This window comes from Dryobates pubescens, chromosome 13, assembly GCF_014839835.1.
Source record: "Dryobates pubescens isolate bDryPub1 chromosome 13, bDryPub1.pri, whole genome shotgun sequence".
In the NCBI taxonomy this organism is placed as follows: Eukaryota; Metazoa; Chordata; class Aves; order Piciformes; family Picidae; genus Dryobates; species Dryobates pubescens.
This window is the reverse complement of record NC_071624.1, coordinates 23656810-23674090: the sequence shown is the minus strand read 5'-3', so window position 1 is coordinate 23674090 and position 17281 is coordinate 23656810. Positions and strand designations below refer to the sequence as shown.

Sequence of the window (17281 nt, the reverse complement as noted above, 5' to 3'; positions counted from 1 at the left end):
AGGCCTTTAAAGGTCACTGAGTCCAACAAAGTCCAAGTTAAACCTCAGGAAAAAAAATGAAGACAATCCAGTGGAGAAAAAGTAGCCATAAGCCATGGAATATAGATTCAAGCCACAGAGATATATATATAATGCAAGCCTTAATTCAATCTGCAGGCAAAGTAAATCTTTCACATGCTATTCCACTCTTTACTCAGTGCCTAAGGAATTTCCCATTACTCTGCCTCTTTGTTTAATGTATGGCCCATTTGACCTGCCCACAGCAGCGCAGGCTTGCCTGCAGCCTCCAAACCCTCTCCTCCAAAGCCTCTCCTCCAAACTCTCCAACAACAGGCAGCTGAGACGGGAGGACAACAAAAAACCCACCCGGCACAAGCGGGCCGTCTCTTTGGAGCTGCTGGAAGCGGTGAGCTGGAAGAGGTGGAGGCTCAGCTCCCATCTCTGCGGCAGAAAGCGCACCGAGCTCCCCGCGAAGCCTCCGTCAGGAATTTGACACCTCCCATCTGCAGCCCATTACTCTTAACGGTTTTAACTCCACCTCTCCGATTACAGCTCCCTGCGCACCAGGAGCGTATCCCAAGCCGTGCCAAAGTCTCGAGTCTGCGAGACTGAGAGTCAGGGAACAACTGGAGGCGAATCAAAAGCGGAAGCCAAGTCCCCAGCACTCTTTTTCTCTCTTCCCCCCGCCCCAAGCAGGGATTTGCAGTACAATCCCTCAGGAACTGGCAGGGTGCAGAGTCTGGCCGTTGCAAAAGCTAAAGGGAAATCACTTGGTGTGCTGGGGAGGGCCAGCAGAACAGAACAAGGTGCAGACAATAATTTTTTTGGAGGAAACAACAACAACAACCAAAAAAACCCTTTTAAAAGTGATGGATTTCCTTTTTCTTTCCTTCTTTTCTTTCTTTTAGGAATGAGATCATTTCCACAAACCATCCTCTCTATCTGCCAGCTTCTGCACTACTTTGGCTGCCTGTCTAGGGGAGATGCTGAACACCTCAGAATCACACAGAATCACCAAGGATAGAAGAGACTTCCAAGATCATCAAGTCCAACCTCTCACCCAACACCTCCTGACTACTAAACCATGGCTCCAAGTGCCACATCCAATCCCCACCTGAACGCCTCCAGGGACGGTGACTCTGCCACCTCCCTGGGCAGCACATTCCCATGGCTAATGACTCTCTCTGGGAAGAACTTTCTCCTCACCTCCAGCCTTAACTTCCCCTGGCACAGCTTGAGACTATGTCCTCTTCTTCTGGTGCTGGGTGCCTGGGAGAAGAGACCAACCCCCACCTGGCTACAACCTCCCTTCAGGGAGTTGGAGAGAGCAAGAAGGTCTCCCCTGAGCCTCCTCTTCTCCAGGCTAAGCAACCCCAGCTCCCTCAGCCTCTCCTCACAGGGCTGTGCTCCAGACCCCTCCCCAGCCTCCTTGCCCTTCTCTGGACACCTCCAAATCTCTCAATGTCCTTCTTAAACTGAGGAGCCCAGAACTGGACACAGGACTCAAGGTGTGACCTAAGCAGTGCTGAGCACAGGGCACAATGACTTCTCTGCTCCTGCTGGCCACACTATTTCTGATCCAGGTCAGGATGTCATTGATGGTCTTGGCCGCATCAGCTTGCCAAGGATCCCCCTTCAGACCAGGGCTGCATCCAGCACTCTAGTTTGATGTCATGTCTTGTACACAGCATCTCCACCTCACCACTGGCCACCTGCAGAAGGGTGGGAGAAGGTTGGATCTTCACCTCAGCTTCCCTGCACTTTTCAGGCATCAGGAAAGTCTCCTTTCCCGCTCTGACCAAGGACATTTTAAAGGCAGGCTGCTCACTGTGATCAGCCCTGATTGTAGCTTTGCAGCAGTTAAAAAGTCCCCCCTGGCTCCAGCATCCTGATGCTGCCTTTCTCTTCCCGTTAATGGTGGGTTCTGTTTCTTTTATTACCTCTCAGTAATCGTTTGACGAGCTCTCACAGCAGGACTTTGCTCAAAATTATTCCACCCTGCTAAACTTCTCCTTCCAAACCCATAAACACTCCCTCACAGCACAGCACAGCTCCCATCCACAGCATCCTTTCCTTGCGAGGACCGGTGAGGCCACAGGACGGGGCACCTCTGCATGATGAGGTGCTCAGGTCATCTCCCAGCATCACAGGGCCAGATGCTGCTCAGGAAAGCAATGAGAAAGGCCTTGCAAAAGACCAGGTGCAAGTTTGCAGAGCAAGCTTCCAAAAGCTGCTCTGCCCTCTCATCCAGCTGTAGCAGTCATAGAATCAATAAGGTTGGAAAAGACCTCAGAGATCATCAAGTCCAACCTGTCACCCAACACCTCCTGACTAAACCATGGCTCCAAGTGCCACATCCAATCCCATTCTGAACACCTCCAGGGACAGTGACTCCACCACCTCCCTGGGCAGCACATTCCAATGGCCAATCTCTATTGCTGGGAAGAACTTTCTCCTCACCTCCAGCCTAAACCTCCCCTGGCACAGCTTGAAACTGTGTCCTCTTGTTCTGCTGCTGGGTGTCTGGGAGAAGAGACCAACCCCCACCTGGCTCCAACCTCCCTTCAGGGAGTTGGAGAGAGCAAGGAGGTCTCCCCTGAGCCTCCTCTTCTCCAGGTTAAGCAACCCCAGCTCCCTCAGCCTCTCCTCACAGGGCTGTGCTCCAGACCTCTCCCCAGCCTCATTGCCCTTCCCTGGACACCTTCATGTGACTCAATGTACTTCTTAAACTGAGGGGCCCAGAACCGGACACAGGACTCAAGGTGTGGGTCACCTAAGAATTGCTCAGGCAAACCCCTGCATGGGTTGGGTTTATCTGTGGGAGGCTGATGGCTGCCAGTCACAGAATCACAGAAGGTGGGCGCTGCAAGGGACCCCACCACCTAGTGGGGGTCATCATCTAGTCCAACCCCCCACTGCCAGAGCACCATCCCCCAGAGCAGGCTGCACCAGGACAGGCAGGCTTTGATTGACTCCAGAGATGGAGACTGCCCTTTCCTTGCTGCGGGGAGAGGCAAAGTTTCACAGCTTCCTCTCCAGACCTTCCTTGGTGGCCGCAAAGGATTTGAGCCAAAAGCAGGGGGTGCAACGTGCTGGGAAAGCCCCTCCTCCACCAGCAGGAGAGAAGCAGCAGCAGGGAGGACTCACCATCCATGTCAAGGCGTTGCATGATGATGGCCAGCTCCACCTCACTGGGCATGTATCCCAAGGAGCGCATGGCCATGCCCAGCTCCTGCTTGGATATGAAGCCATTGCCGTCCCTGTCCAGCACCCGGAAAGCTTCACGGATCTCTGCAAAGAACAAGGGAGAAAAGAGAAGCTGTCTGTGGTGGGCTGGGACTTCTTAGGGTGTGCAGGTGTGACAGTTCAGGCTGTGCCTTTAAGAAAAGGATAGCTGCAGAGCTCTCTAGCTGAATATTTGGGGGTAAAAAAGGAAAACAAAGACTAATCCTAAACAAATTTAATTGGTAGATGCCCGGGAGGTGGGGTTATGAATTTCACATCCTGTCTCAGCCTGTCTTTTGTTTCTTGGCCAGAATGCATGCTGCTGACCCTGGACTGAAACTGAGGAGAAGCAGCTAACTTTCCTTAACAACTGCTTTGAGCTAACGGATTTCCCTTAATATCCTTTTATCACAGAATCAGTCAGGGTTGGAAGGGACCACAAGGATCAGCTAGTTCCAACCCCCCTGCCATGGGCAGGGACACCCCACACTAGATCAGGCTGGCCAGAGCCTCATCCAGCCTGGGCTTAAACACCTCCAGGGACGGGGCCTCAACCACGTCCCTGCACAACCCATTCCAGGGCTTCACCACTCTCCTGGGGAAGAACTTCCTCCTCATATCCAGCCTGAATCTCCCCACCTCCAGCTTCATTCCATTCCCCCTAGTCCTAGCACTACCTGAGATCCTGAGAAGTCCCTCCCCAGCCTTCTTGTAGCCCCCTTCAGATACTGGAAGGCCACAACTAGGTCACCTCAGAGCCTTCTCTTCTCCAGACTGAACAGCCCCAACTCCCTCAGTCTGTCCTCATAGCAGAGCAGCTCCAGCCCTCTGCTCCTCCTCATGGCCCTTCTCTGGACACCTTCCAGCACCTCCAGATCCCTCTTGTAATAGGGGCTCCAGAACTGGAGGCAGTACTGCAGGTGGGGTCTCAGCAGAGCTGAGCAGAGGGGGAGAATCCCCTCCCTTGCCCTGCTGGCCACACTTCTCTTGCTGCAGCCCAGGCTCTGTTTGGCTTTCCGGGCTGCAAGTGCACACTGAGAGCTCATTTTCTCTCTCTCTCTCTCTCTCTCCTTTTTTGTCTAATTAACTGGACAGAAAGGAAAGGGGGAGAGAGGTTGGGGGGGAACCCAAGGTGGGATCCTCCTCAGGAGGATATCTGTGTGGTGTTTCCTATAAATTCTTGTATGGTGTTGTAAATACTGTGTGCTTTGTATCTATTCATTGCATTTCATTATTGCTTGTAAAATGCACCTTCCCATTCGCTTCTCCAGCTGAGTTTAGCTGGGCTTTATGTGGGTGTAGGTGGATTAAAGCATCTCAACCAGGTAATGATGGGACTAAGGGGAAAAAAAAGTAGAAATGGGTAGATTCAGATTGGTTGTTAGGAAGAAGTTCTTCCCCCTGAGGGCTGGAGCTGCTCTCCTATGAGAACAGACTGAGGGAGTTGGGGTTGTTCAGTTAGAAGAAGAGAAGGTTCTGAGGAGACCTTCTTGTGGTCTTCCAGGATCTGCAGGGGGCTCCAAGAAAGCTGGGGAGGGACTATTGAGGGTGTCAGGGAGGGATAGGACGGGGAGGGATGGAGCAAAACTAGAAATGGGGAGATTGAGATTGGATGTGAGGAAGAAGTTGTTCCCCAGGAGGGTGGTGAGAGCCTGGCACAGGTTGCCCAGGGAGGTGGTGGAAGCCTCCTGCCTGGAGGTGTTTGCAGCCAGGCTGGAGGTGGCTGTAAGCAACCTGCTGTAGTGTGAGGTGTCCCTGCCCATGGCAAGGGGGTTGGGACATGATGATCCTTGAGGTGCTTTCCAACCCTACCAATTCTATGATTCTAAAAGTCCCTGCATCTGAACCCCTGGGCTGCAGAAGCAGCATGTATTGTATTGCTTTTGGCAGGGGGCTTGGGCCAGAGGATCTCCAGAGGTCCCTACCAACCCTCACCATGCTATGACTTTTTTCTGCTATTCATGACACCTATATGCTCATTTCATGGCAGGGTCATCACAATGTGCTCATACACATGTATACACATCTCTGTGCAGTCACACATCCACAGCTCCATGGAGACAGACAAATTCACCAGCATCCACACTCCTGCTGCCTCTTTTCTCTGCTAAATATCGTTGGAAAAGGATTCACAGAGTCACAGACTCATTCTGGTTTAAGATGATGCAGTCCAACCATTCTCCTACTCTATCCAAGGCTGAGGCTAAACCATGGCACTCAGCACAGCATCTCTGCCTCTTTGAAACACCTCCAAGGAGGGGCATTCAATCATTTCCCTGGGGAGCCTGCTCCAGTGTTTGAGAACCCTTTCAGGGAAGAAATTTCTTCTAACAGAGTCACTGCACAAGGAACTCTGCTTTTGCTCTGCAGCATCTGGCCTGGACTGCTGTAGGAGAACCATCCTGATCTACAGTAAAGTCTTCTTGCAGACCTTAGCCTCCTTCTCTAGCAGCTCTTCTCCAAGCCTTTCAGACTGTCCACAAGGCAGATCTAACTCCACAGCACACAGGCAGACCAAGCTCTAATGTTCTTCAACCAAGTTCTAAGTTTCTTCTTCTCTGTCCAGAGAAGGGCCATGAGAATGATCACAGGAGTGGAAGCCCTGAGGTATGATTAAAAATGCCCCTGCACTCAACACTGCTTAGGCCACACCTTGAGTCCTGGGTCCAGTTCTGGGCCCCTCAATCTAAGGACATCAAGACACTTCAACGTGTCCACAGAAGGGCAACAAGGCTGGGGAGGGGTCTGGAGCACAGCCCTGGGAGGAGAGGCTGAGGGAGCTGGGGTTGCTTAGCCTGGAGAAGAGGAGGCTCAGGGGAGACCTCCTTGCTCTCTACAACTCCCTGAAGGGAGGTTGTAGCCAGGTGGGGGTTGGGCTCTTCTCCCAGGCAAACAGCCCCAGAACAAGAGGACACAGTCTCAAGCTGTACCAGGGGAAGGTTAGGCTGGAGGCGAGGAGAAAGTTCTTCCCAGCAAGAGAGATTGGCCATTGGAATGTGCTGCCCAGGGAGGTGGTGGACTCACAGCCTCTGGAGATGTTCAAAAACAGCTTGGATGTGGCACTTGGAGCCATGGTTTAGTTGTCAGGAGGGGTTAGGTATTAGGTTGGACTTGATGATCTCTAAGGTCTTTTCCAACCTGGTTGATTCTATGACTCTATGAGAACTGAGTCTTTTCATCCTTGAGAAGAGAAGGCTTAGGGGAGACCTTATCACCATATGCCAGTACGTAAAGGGTGGCTAGCAAGAAGATGGAGATTTCATTTTTACAAGGAATCCTAAGGAAAAGAGAAGGGGCAACGGGTTCAAGTTACTCTTAGGAAGATTCCTATTGATCTTCAGAAGAAATATTTTCCCCACAAGAACAGTTGGACATTGGAACCATCTCCCAGGGGAAGCAGTGGCTCCCCCTACACTTGGCAGCTACAAGACTTGGCTTGACTGAGTGCTGAGGCATCGCAGCTACACTATGGCCTAGAAAGGCTGGGGTCCCTTCCAGCCTGGCATTCAGCTCTGGGAAGGGCAATGGTGGGGTGCTGAATGCCTGCTCTGCAGGGCTCAGGGCTCTGCAGCCCAAAGCTGGCTGTGCAGGCTCTCCCTTGTCTGACAAATGCGGATGGACACCTTTTAAACCATCCCCGGGCAGCTTCCATCTCTCACTCCTCCTCACAGCTCTGCTCTAATTTATGACTGGGTTACAGCAATAAACAGCCTCAGATCAATAAAAACGCTGACACCATCAAAGGAATCACTTCCATCATTCTTCCTCAGCCTGGCTCAGCTGCTCACATCTGACTTTGGTTTGCATTTTAGCTCTGGCACGTTCCCCCCCCAGCCTTTGAGAGCCGCACGTGCAGCACACCGCAGGACCCCCCACACGTCCACCGCCTCCACAGCACCTCTGCACCTCCCTGCTCCTCACAGGCTTCTCAACTTGAAACCCCACCACCAGATCTGGCTGTTGCAAATGTCAAACTGAGAAATGTTGATATTTCAAGCCACCTGGGAGAGCCTTGACAGGGTTTGGTTGGAGGAGGCAGAGGGGTGGAAAAGAGGTGCTGGTTTCTTAGTCCTTAGTAACTGGTCTTGGCACCATGCTGTGGAGAGTTAAACACAGGAGGCTCTGCCATTCTCTCTTTTGCAAATGGGGATCCAGGAAAACCCACTGCAGCTTTGCTCAGAGGATAGGATAGGATAGGATAGGATAGGATAGGATAGGATAGGATAGGATAGGATAGGATAGGATAGGATAGGATAGGATAGGATAGGATAGGATAGGATAGGATAGGATAGGATAGGATAGGATAGGATAGGGTAGGATAGGATAGGATAGGATAGGATAGGATAGGATAGGATAGGGTAGGATAGGGTAGGATAGGATAGACCAGTTTGGAAGAGACCTCAAAAATCATCAAGTCCAACCTATCACCCAACACCACCTGATCAACTAAACCATGGCACCAAGTGCCTCATTCAGGCTCTTTATAAACAGCTCCAGGGATGGTGACTCCTTCACCTCCCTGGCCAGCACATCCCAAGGGCCAATCTCTCTTTCTAGGAAGAACTTCTTCCTAACATCCAGCCTAAACCTCCCCTGCCACAGCTTGAGACTCTTGTTCTGCTGCTTGTTGCCTGGGAGAAGAGACCAACCCCCACCTGGCTACAACCTCCCTTCAGGGAGTTGGAGAGAGCAAGGTCTCCCCTGAGCCTCCTCTTCTGCAGGCTAAGCAGCCCCAGCTCCCTCAGCCTCTCCTCACAGGGCTGTGCTCCAGACCCCTCCCCAGCTTTCTTGCCCTTCTCTGGACACCTTCCAGCATCTCAACATCTTTCCTAGACTGAAGAGCCCAGAACTGGACACAGGACTCAAGGTGTGGCCTGAGCAATGCTGAGCACAGGGCACAATGACTTCCCTGCTCCTGCTGGCCACACTCTTCCTGATGCAGGCCAGGATGCCCTTGGCCTTCTTGGCTACCTGGGCACACCGCTGGCTCATGTTCAGCTGCTGTCAACCAGTACCCCCAGGTCCCTCTCTACCTGGCTGCTCTCCAGCCACTCTGACCCCAGCCTGTAGCACTGCCTGGGGTTGCTGTGGTCAAAGTGCAGCACCAGGCACTTGGACTTGTTCAATGCCATCACAACCCACCAGGAACTGGTTTCAGTGACGTCTTTGCTAATAGGTTATAAAAAGCTTTGCAATTCAAAAGCTGCTTCTAAATCAGCTCACATCAAAGTTCACCACCTCCCTTGGCACCACCAGTGTGTGAGCAAAGTCTGCTCCAATTTCCATGTGCTGCTCTCTGCCAGGTGTGATACCCTGGTGATGTGCCTGGGCACCTCCACGACCTCCTGCTTAATTCTTCCCCACAGCTCTTGGTGATCACAATGAGATATGATCCATTTTTAATCCAGTCCAAAGAGCCCACAGATGCAAAAAGTGGAAAAGCCTCTTAATACCAAGAAATGTTGGAGCAGGTCTGTAGTAGCTACACTTTGAGTTCAGGTATGCAGCAACTGTGGCTTCTTCAAATTTAAATGCTTCACCTTGACTCCCTGCCAGCCCAAGCTGGTGTTAAGACCTGAGGGGGCTGATGAGCAGCCTGCTGAACACAAGCCAGCAGTGTGCCCAGGTGGCCAACAGGGCCAATGGCATCCTGGTTTAGATCAGCAATAGTGTGGCCACCAGAAGCAGGGCAGGGATTGTTCCCCTGTACTCAGCACTGCTGAGGCCACACCTCAAATCCTGGGTTCAGTTTTGGGGCCCTCATTCCAAGAAGGACATTGAGGGGCTGGAGCAGGTCCAGAGAAGGGCAGCAAAGCTAGTGAAGGATGCATAGAAAAGGTCAGGGGAGGAGCAGCTGAGGGAACTGTGGTTCAGCCTGGAGGAAAGGAAGGTGAGAGGAGACTGTCTGGCTCTCTACAACTCCCTAGAAAGAGGTTGGAGCCAGGTGGAGGTAGGAATCTTCTCCCTACTATCAGGTGACAGGACAAAAGGAAAGGGCCTCAAATTGAACTGGGGTGGTTTAGGTTGGAGATTAGAAGAAACTTCTTCACTGAAGAGGTTCTCAAAGACTGGAACAGGCTGCCCAGGAAGATGGTCCAATCAGTTTAAGAAAGACATTGAGACACTTGAAGATGTCCAGAGAAAGGCAAAGAGACTGAGGAGGGGTCTGGAGCATGGCCCTGTGAGGAGAGGCTGAGGGAGCTGGGGTTGCTTAGCCTGCAGAAGAGGAGGCTCAGGGGAGACCTTCTTGCTCTCTCCAACTCCCTGAAGGGAGGTTGGAGCCAGGTGGGGGTTGGTCTCTTCTCCCAGGCAGGCGCCCAGCACCAGAACAAGAGGACACAGTCTCAAGCTGCACCAGGGGAAGTTTAGGCCAGAGGTGAGGAGAAAGTTCTTCAGAGAGAGAGTTGTTTGCCATAGGAATGTGCTGCCCAGGGAGGTGGTGGAGTCCCCATCCCTGGAGGTGTTCTAGAGGGGATTGGACGTGGCACTTGGTGCCATGGTTTAGTCAGGAGGTGTTGGGTGACAGGTTGGACTCGATGATCTTGGAGGTCTCTTCCAACCTTGGTGATTCTGTGATTCCATTCCAGAAAGTGTTTCAAAGCTGCAGGGATATGGTGCTGAGTGCCATGGTCTAGCACCAGCCTTGGCAGCTTTAGAGAATGGCTGGACTGGCTGAGCTTAAAGGTCTTTTCCCAGCTGAAACCTCTCTGTGCTTCTATGGTTCTGTAAGCTCAGTGGTAGGAAGGAGTGGCGAGGCTGCTCAAAGCAAGCCCGGCTGGAAGTATCAGCACATAATGCAGAGAGCGCCTTTGGAGTAGGAACAAATCCCATTAGACACTGCCAACTGTAGTGAAATTTATTTTCATATGCTGTGCTGAAAGCTCAAGTGCAGTAAACATTACACTGAAATCAATTAATGTTAAAATAAACTTTTGACAGCTGAAGACGAAAGCACTAAAAATATTGCAGGGAGAGGAGAGAGAGGTTCAGGAAGGAGAATGTGAGCCTAGCTTCAGAGAGGTTCACACAGGAGGTAGGCTGATCTGGTTTGTTGCTGTTAATGTGGGGGTCTGTGTCAGGGCTCTGCTGTAGGATATCCTAACATCAACATCTAGTGAGCATCCTAGAAGAAGCTCTGAGGGTGGTGAAAGACTGAATACAGAATTAACCAGGTTGGAAAAGGCCTTCGAGGTCACCAAGTCCAACCTATCACCCAACAAATCAACTAAACCATGGCATCAAGTGCCACATGCACTCTCTTCTTAAACACCTCCAGTGATGACGACTCCACCACCTCCCTGGGCAACACATCCCAATGGCAAATCTCTCTTTCTATGAAGAACTTCTTCCTAACCCCCAACCTAAACCTCCCCTGGCACAGCCTGAGACTGTGTCCTCTTGTTCTGCTGCTGGTTGTCTGGGAGAAGAGACCAACTCTCACCTGGCTACAACCTCCCTTCAGGGAGTTGGAGAGAGCAAGAAGGTCTCCCCTGAGCCTCCTCTTCTCCAGGCTAAGCAACCCCAGCTCCCTCAGCCTCTCCTCCCAGGGCTGTGCTCCAGACCCCTCCCCAGCTTTCTTGCCCTTCTCTGGACACCTTCCAGCAACTGAAGATCTTTCTGGAACAGGTTGCCCAAGGAGGTGGTGGAGGCACCATGCCTGGAGACATTCAGGGTCACACTCAACAAGGCTCTGATCTAGTGGAGGGTGTCCCTGCTTACCGCAGGGGAGTGGGACTGGGTGACCTCTAGAGATCCTTTCCAACCCAAAGTGTTCAATGATTTCAGAAGGCACCTTTAGCAGCACTGCAACCTTGGAGCCACAATCAGAGGAGGACACCCCACACATTTGGGTCCCAGCTCTTCTCCACACCTGTCAGAAGCCTGCACTCTTGGCCAAGCCTGAAATACCCTTCACACCTCAACTGCTGACACCGAGGGAAGCTTTTTTCCACTCATCACTCTATAAATACCTCTTGTGCAGAGGTATATTTGAGGAGCTATTAATAGGTTGAACACACTGTACATGAAGCAGCTATGACCTCAGTCAGTGCCTCCTCTTTATCTTTACATGTAACACCACCTCCTTATCAGCTTTTCCTTACAGTGATCCTTTCTCCTCCCATCCACTCACCGGTGCTGTCCTGCACAGCACCCGGACCATGAACATCCTTCCTAACTGCAGCTCCACCAGCTCTCCTCAGCTGCACTGACAAAGAGCTGCTCCCAAATAGTGGTCCATGAACCTGTGGCAGCCTGGCTGCTCTCACCTTTATTTCCAGCTGTTCAGTTTCATTATCCAAAGCTAAAAATACAGCAGCAGCACTTTCCCCATATGACTTTCCCCAAGAAGTCACCATGGCAACTGATGCTCCTGGCTCAGAACTCAGAGCGGATGTGGTCCATGGAGTAAATCTCTCAATAAAGACATTGCCAGGGCTTGGGAGAAACTTTGAGACCTCTTTGATTTTTGGCTGCAAGCTGCTCTGCAAAGGGATGCAGGAAAAGCGGAGCCCTGCTTTGGCTTTAAAAAGAGGAGCAAAGATAATGGGGCCAGGGCGGGAAGGGGGTTGCAAAATGCTGCTGCCCCTGCAGCTGCCTTTCCCCTTGCCCAGTCTGGCTGGCAGCAGAGCCTCTAGACCCAAGCAAGCACATACACTCAGGTTACACCTCCCCTGGGGTGTTAGTAAATACTGATATTTATTCCCCTTTGCACTCTGTAGCACCTAGTTATGAGGTCTGTGGAGACAGGTTGGACTCGATGATCCTTGGGGTCTCTTCCAACCTTAGTTATACTGTGATACCTTCTGTTACTTCTGAATGCAGGCAGCTGACACAAAACTATATTGGAAGACAAAAAGGGAAAATAAGAGGAGAAGACAAAGGACAAAGATTTGGAGAGTTTTGCTCATGATGGCACTAGCCTCAGCATCACAGTATCACCAAGGTTGGAAGAGACCTCAAAGATCACCAAGTCCAACCTGTCACCACAGATCTCATGTCTAAACCACGGCACCAAGTGCCACATCCAATCCCCTCTTGAACACCTCCAGGGATGGGGACTCCACCACCTCCCTGGGCAGCACATTCCAGTGCCTAACAGCTCTCTCAGGAAACATCATTGCTTCTCGAGGTGCCCAGGCTAGGACCTGAGTGCTTTTCTCCAGGTCTCTGCCTCTCCAGCCTCAAGAGCAGTGACACTGTTCCTCTGTGCAAGGTGATTTTGAGCCGAATCTGCTCACCTGACTGCCAGTGACTAGCAGCAGCGCAAATCCATCTCACTCCCAGAATTAATTCAACCAGCACCAGCAAGCAATGCTACTGCAGGGACAGAGACCTCCTCAGATGGGCCTTACATGAAGCTGAACATCACACAAGGGAACATGGGGAGGGAAGGGATCAGCATCTGGCCCTATCCTAACTGGCATCTTTGCTAATGATCTCAAAGAGGGAGCAACCACTACACCTCCATAAGGTGAACTGGGTCCAAGGTTGGACTCTATGATCTTGGAGGTCTCTTCCAACCAAATATATCCTGTGATTAATTAAATTCCTAAATGACACAAGGCTGGAAAGAGTGCTTGGGACAAGAAGTCCAGGAAGGAGAAGATAGAGCTGTGCAAATCAGCCAAAATCTGGGAGCAGAAGTTGGCCCTTGCCCAGGTTTGGAGAGCTGGATGGGAAGGCACATTTCTGAGGGACATTTAGCCCAATGCTTTTGCCAGGTGAGGATTGAAGTTCCATGGGAGCTGAGAGCACAGCCCTCACTTGTCAGAGTTATCTCATCAGTCACATACTCTGGGTGGTTGGGGTTTTTCTGGGGAGGGGAGGGGGTTGCTTTTGATTCATTCTCCCCTCACATTTAGCAGCTGCACCTTCCAGCTTTCCTGTTACAGAGCACATCCTATCACCCTGAGCTCCTCTGGGAAGGAAGAGGGGAAGAAGCAGGGCACAGGATGACTTGCTTTCACTGCTTTGCTGAAGGGCACAAACAAGACCAAATGGAGAGAGTCATTAGCCATTGGAATGTGCTGCCCAGGGAGGTGGTGGAGTCCCCATCCCTGGAGGTGTTCAAGAGGGGACTGGATGTGGCACTTGGTGCCATGGTTTAGTCATGAGGTCTGTGGTGACAGGTTGGACTTGATCTTTGAGGTCTCTTCCAACCTTGGTGATTCTGTGACCACTGTCAGAGCTGGAACTGCCACACAGCCTAGCAAGACATTAACTCTCTCCATCTGCATCCAGAAGAGATCATAGAATCATTAAGGCTGGAAAAGGCCTCTATGAGCATTGAGTCCAACTGTCAACCCAACTCCACCATGGCCATCCAAGTGTCTACAGCATTTTTTAACACCTCCAGGGATGGTGACTCCACCATAGAATCATACAATCAATAAGGTTGGAAGAAATTCTGGGGATAATGGCAATTTGAAAGAGGCTGTGAGGAAAGTTGCACTTGGGGGGAAAAAAAAAACACAAAAGGCAATCTTTCAACCAAATTGGATTCACAAACCCACTCTGCTTATCTCCAGTCATCAGTGTAACCATTCCCCAAGGTATCACCCAGCTGCACTAAAACAAAGCATCATTTCAACAGGGGAGGAGGGAGCCCAGCACTGATAGATAAGGCTCAGCTCTTTCTTTAGTTCCCCAGATCCTGATCTTGAAGGATTTATGCTGGCACTTCTCTGCCTGTACCATTATGTCTTGCATGAATCAAGGAGACACAAACCTAAGCACAAATTGAAATCATCTCTGCAAGCTGAGAGCAAGGCACAGAATCATAGAATCAATAAGGTTGGAAAAGACCTCAAAGATCATCAAGTCCAACCTGTCACCCAACACCTCATGACTGAACCATGGCTCCAAGTGCCACATCCAATCCCCTCTTGAACATCTCCAGGGATGGGGACTCCACCACCTCCCTGAGCAGCACATTCCAATGGCCAACAACTCTCTCTGGGAAGAACTTTCTCCTCACCTCCAGCCTAAACTTCCCCTGCACAGCTTGAGACTGTGTCCTCTTGTTCTGGTGCTGCTTGCCTAGGAGAAGAGACCAACCCCCTCTTGGCTACAACCTCCCTTCAGGTAGTTGTAGACCCTGGGCAGCCTGTTCCAATGCCTGACCACTCTTCCACTGAAGAAATTCTTCCCTAAACCTGCCCTGGTGCAACTTGAGGCCATTTAATCTCACCCTGTAAAACGTCCTCACCCACCTGCTCCCATTGCACCCACTCCAGCCCTTCCCTGCCAAACTCTTCTCTGCACTCCCAGCCGCCTCGGGCAAGCAGGAGGCTGACCTTGCTCTCCCTTCCCCGGCTCATCCCTTCTCCACATTCAGCAGCAGCTTTATTTACAGATGATTTCCCTCAGCCTGGTTACTAGAGGCAAAAAGCCATCGTTATTTTGGTTGGGTTTTTGTTTTGCTTCCTGCATGAGAATGAATCACGATCCTCTGGGAAATAAATTCAGCTCAAGCCATTGGTGTCCACCAGCTCCCCTCGGGCACTGCAGATGCTCTCAGGTTGTTTCAGCCGGGTTTAAACACCACCATCAGCGTCGTAATTGCCCTGTAACTACCATACCCTGAGAGCCCAGGACCTGCCCTCCCGGTCCTAGAGTGGCTATTTGCATCAGTGCGAGCAGAGGCAGACAATAGCGCTGCCCCAAAATCCTGCAAGTCATCCCCTTCCCTTTCATTTGGGGCACCAAAGTACAAAGTGAAGGCTCTCAAAGTTGCAGGCAGCGCGTCCTTGAGTGAACTGCTAAGCGAATCTCATAACTACTATGTCTCTTGTGAAAAAAAAAAAAGGAGAAACATGGAAATTTCCAACCCTCCATCTGCTATCCTTACACTTCTTTTTTTCTGCCTTTTCTTTTTTTTCCTCCTCCCCTTCCCTGCAAATTGCTACAAAATTAATGGAAATGATCCTCAGCTTCCCCCTCCCCTCCCCCCCTCCACCAAGGGTTTGTAGTGATAGGATGAAAGGGAATGGATTGAAGGCTGAGCAGGGCAGATTTAGACTGGAGATCAGGAAGAAATGCTTCACAGTGAAGGTGGTGAAGCTCTGGCACAGGTTGCCCAGGGAGGTTTTGTGGGTGCCCCTACTCCTCAGGAAGCTGAGGAAAGGCTTACTTCACATCAATCAGCACACACTGCAGCAGTCGACACAGTGTTGAGCTGCTGGAAGGTGTCCAGAGAAGGGCAAGAAAGCTGGGGAGGGGTCTGGAGCACAGCCCTGGGAGGAGAGGCTGAGGGAGCTGGGGTTGCTTAGCCTGCAGAAGAGGAGGCTCAGGGGAGACCTTCTTGCTGTCTACAACTCCCTGCAGGGAGGTTGTAGCCAGGTGGGGGTTGGTCTCTTCTCCCAGGCAAGCAGCACCAGAACAAGAGGACACAGTCTCAAGCTGCACCAGGGGAGGTTTAGGCTGAGATGAGAAGAAAGTTCTTCCCAGAGAGAGTAATTTGCCATTGGGATGTGCTGCCCAGGGAGGTGGTGGAGTCCCCATCCCTGGAGGTGTTTAAGAAGAGCCTGGATGAGGCACTTGGTGTCATGGTTTTGTTGATGAGATGGTGTTGGGTGAGAGGTTGGACTTGATGATCTCCGAGGTCTTTTCCAACCTGATTAATTCTATTCTAATCCGGAGTGTTCACAGCAGGGTAAAAAATTCACTACCCTCTTTAGCTGTAAAAGGGAAAAGAACAACAGGGTGGAGGGGAACCCAACAAAACACTCCTGCCACTGAAAGAAGAGCACCACTCCAAAATCAGATAAATTTCAGATGCCTTCTGCTACTTCTACTCAGCTCTGGTGAGGCCACACCTTGAGTATTGTGGCCAGTTTTGGGCACCTCAGTACAAGAGAGCCTTGGAGGTGTTGGAGCCAGGGCAGAGGAGGGCAAGGAAGCTGTGAAGGGCCTGGAGAATAAATCTGATGTAGAGCAACTGAAGGAGCTGGGGCTGGTTAGTCTGGAAAGAGGAGGCTGAGGGGAGAGCTCATTGCTGTCTACAGCTACCTGAAAGGAGGTTGTGGAGAGGTTGGTGCTGGTCTCTTCTCACAGGTAGTGACAGAACAAGTGGGAATGGCCTCAAGCTGTGACTGGGTAGGTTTAGACTGGGCATTAGGGAAAAATTGGAATCATAGGTTGGACTTGATGATCTCTGAGGTCTTTTCCTACCTGGTTGATTCTATGAATGTGCTGCCCAGGGAGATGGTTGAGTCACCACCCCTGGATGTGTTTAAAGGTGGATTGGATGTGGTGCTTGGGGATATGGTTTAGGGGTAAACCTTGCAGAGCAGGGTTCTCAGTTGGACTTGGTGATCCTGAGGCTCTTTTCCAACCTGATTATTTCTGTGATTCTGTTTACCACTGCAGCACCTGCTGCTAAAAAGGTGAATAATAGAATACATAGAATACATAGAATAAACCAGGTTGGAAGAGACCTTCAAGATCATCGCGTCCAACCCATCAACCAATCCAACTCTGCCCAAGCAACTAACCCACAGCACCAAGTACCCCGTCAAGTCTTCTCCTAAAAACCTCCAGTGATGGTGACTCCACCACCTCCCCAGGCAGCCCATTCCAATGGGCAATCACTCTTTCTGTATAGAACTTTTTTCTAACATCCAGCCTGTATCTCCCCTGGCGCAGCCTGAGACTGTGTCCTCTTGTTCTGGTACTGCTTGCCTGGGAGAAGAGACCAACATCCGTCTGTCTACAACCTCCCTTCAGGTAGTTGTAGAGAGTAATAAGGTCACCCCTGAGTCTCCTCTTCTCCAGGCTAAGCAACCCCAGCTCCCTCAGCCTCTCCTCGTAGGGCTTATGTTCCAAACCCCTCACCAACTTTGTTGCTCTTCTCTGGACTCGTTCCAGCAAGTCAACCTCCTTCCTAAACTGAGGGGCCCAGAACTGGACACAGTACTCGAGGTGCGGCCTAACCAGTGCAGTGTACAGGGGCAGAATGACCTCCCTGCTCCTGCTGGCCACACTGTTCCTGATGCAGGCCAGGATGCCATTGGCCCTCTTAGCTGCCTGGGCACACTGCAGGCTCATGTTCAGT

At 51.2% G+C, this 17281-nt stretch overlaps 1 protein-coding gene across 5 annotated transcripts in view; it reads right to left on the bottom strand.

The window, feature by feature from the left end:
- The window catches only part of CALN1 (calneuron 1), a 190386-nt gene that overhangs the window by 87346 nt on the left and 85759 nt on the right, over positions 1-17281 (bottom strand). For all 5 annotated transcript variants that reach the window (XM_054166911.1, XM_054166908.1, XM_054166910.1 and 2 more), the window contains exon 3: positions 3148-3291. In XM_054166911.1, the coding sequence (XP_054022886.1) occupies positions 3148-3291 (144 nt within the window). The remainder of the gene's footprint in view (positions 1-3147; positions 3292-17281) is intronic.